This window comes from Galeopterus variegatus, unplaced genomic scaffold (assembly GCF_000696425.1).
Source record: "Galeopterus variegatus unplaced genomic scaffold, G_variegatus-3.0.2 Scaffold1500, whole genome shotgun sequence".
In the NCBI taxonomy this organism is placed as follows: Eukaryota; Metazoa; Chordata; class Mammalia; order Dermoptera; family Cynocephalidae; genus Galeopterus; species Galeopterus variegatus.
In genome coordinates, this window is record NW_007727611.1 from 443881 (window position 1) to 446049 (window position 2169).

General features: G+C 44.7%; 1 protein-coding gene across 1 annotated transcript in view; it reads left to right on the forward strand.

Moving 5' to 3' along the window:
* The window catches only part of ARFGEF2 (ADP-ribosylation factor guanine nucleotide-exchange factor 2 (brefeldin A-inhibited)), a gene marked incomplete at its 3' end in the record, with an annotated part of 69681 nt that overhangs the window by 54534 nt on the left and 12978 nt on the right, over positions 1 to 2169 (forward strand). Inside the window, exons 22-23 of the mRNA XM_008577373.1 lie at positions 456 to 603; positions 2097 to 2169. The exon at positions 2097 to 2169 is cut by the window's right edge and continues 5 nt beyond it. Coding sequence (XP_008575595.1) covers positions 456 to 603; positions 2097 to 2169 — 221 coding nt within the window. The remainder of the gene's footprint in view (positions 1 to 455; positions 604 to 2096) is intronic.

Below are 2169 nucleotides of genomic sequence, written 5' to 3' on the forward strand. Positions count from 1 at the left end.
GAGCCCCAGTCGGGCCCCCCGCGCGGGCCCGGGGCCCGGCACCGGGAGCGCAAGCCTCGGTGTTGCTCCCACGCCTCGCTCAGCCAGTGAGCGGGAGCCGGTCTGTATGTGGGATCCGAACCCTCGGGCGGGAGCGCCGCTGCGCTTCCCAAGCGGCTCACTATCCAGTGCGCCACCTGGCCGGCCCCATGGTCATCTTTTTTAAAAAAATAAAATACAAATAATAGTGTAGTCTGTCTTCAAGGCCCATACTTGAAGGGTTGTGTAGCCAGGACTCTTGCTACTATTTGGCCAGTTCTATGCTCTAGGGAGGCAATCCTTAGACCCTCAGATTTTATTCTTACCTGGAAAAGCTGCTTGTGTCAAAGAACACTTCAGTGACTAACTAAAGATTACAATGCCCTTTTTCAGGCTGTGAAGTGGAAACTCATTTATTCACGTCTTCCTTTCATTAGATCTTGAAATGCATCAGCCAACTGGAGCTCGCTCAGCTGATAGGAACCGGCGTGAAGACCCGCTATCTGTCTGGGTCTGGGCGAGAAAGAGAAGGGAGCCTGAAGGGCCACACATTGGCAGGAGAAGAGTTCATGGGCCTCGGCCTTGGTAAGACACCAAGTCCCATGGCTGGCCACCATGGATTTGCAAGTTAACCGGGCTGAAACCTTCTTGTCTCATCCGGACTGTCATGTAAACCATCTCTTCCTTATGTGGCAACTGACAGTGTATTTAGGCATGCAAGTGGATGTGCTGCTTCAGCTCTCTTCATTGTGATTAAACTGTTGAGTAAATGTCTATTCTACCAAAATGAGCAGGATGCATTGCTTTTCTTTCCATACCTATAACTGTACTGGGGGGAAGCCATCTGCTTTAAGAAGGCTACAGCTTTAGTGCCTGGTGTTATGTACGTGTGTCTCTAGATTTTAAAAGGTAGATTCAACATCTCTTCCCTGTTCCTTTGGGGGTTTTTTATTAAACAGTATTATGCAAGTAGAATTACTTCTGGCTATACAGTGGATTGAGAGACTCTTCTGTCAGTGATGTAACATCACAATAGTAAGCAGGGCAAACAAATGTGCCAGGCCACCTTCTGAGCACTCGATTTATATATTTTAAATCANTCTTCATTGTGATTAAACTGTTGAGTAAATGTCTATTCTACCAAAATGAGCAGGATGCATTGCTTTTCTTTCCATACCTATAACTGTACTGGGGGGAAGCCATCTGCTTTAAGAAGGCTACAGCTTTAGTGCCTGGTGTTATGTACGTGTGTCTCTAGATTTTAAAAGGTAGATTCAACATCTCTTCCCTGTTCCTTTGGGGGTTTTTTATTAAACAGTATTATGCAAGTAGAATTACTTCTGGCTATACAGTGGATTGAGAGACTCTTCTGTCAGTGATGTAACATCACAATAGTAAGCAGGGCAAACAAATGTGCCAGGCCACCTTCTGAGCACTCGATTTATATATTTTAAATCATTTAATCCTGGTAACAACCCAGTGAAATGGGGACTATTATCTTCCCCTTTTTATAATTCAGAAAACAAACACAGGGATGAAGAAACCAGACAAGGTCACGCTACAAAGAAGTGGCATCATCCAGTTGCAGAGAGTAGGCTCCTAGGTCCCATGCAGAGTGGTTGGAGTAGGACAGTTAAAAGCATAGACTCGGGGAAAATGGGGGGTTGTAATAGCACCCACTTCTTAGGGTGCTTGTGAGGATGACTGGAATGAAGTCCTATAAAGCACGCCAGGCATTCAGCAGATATGTGAGCCATTGCGTGTTGTCCTCAGAACTCTGGATTGTATCAATTGATTCTAATTTGTTTTCCTAAAGATAGGCCTTTAATACCAAAACAATGTGAAAGACTGTAGAGAAAGGGAGATGGTACAAACAAGAGAGCTTGTAATAAGGACGTATTTTAAATGCCAAATGCAAAACATCAGTCTGATTTTATCCTGTCATTAGTGGCGTTTGTTGTTGACCTGTAGAACCATTCTCATTTATGTCCCTTGTCTCTGCATATTGATGCAACAGGATACGTTCTAAATAGTTAACTGTTTTTAACATACCACTGGTTTTGTGCCTCGTGTTTCAGGTAATTTGGTGAGTGGTGGAGTGGATAAAAGACAGATGGCCAGCTTCCAGGAATCAGTCGGTGAGACCAGCTC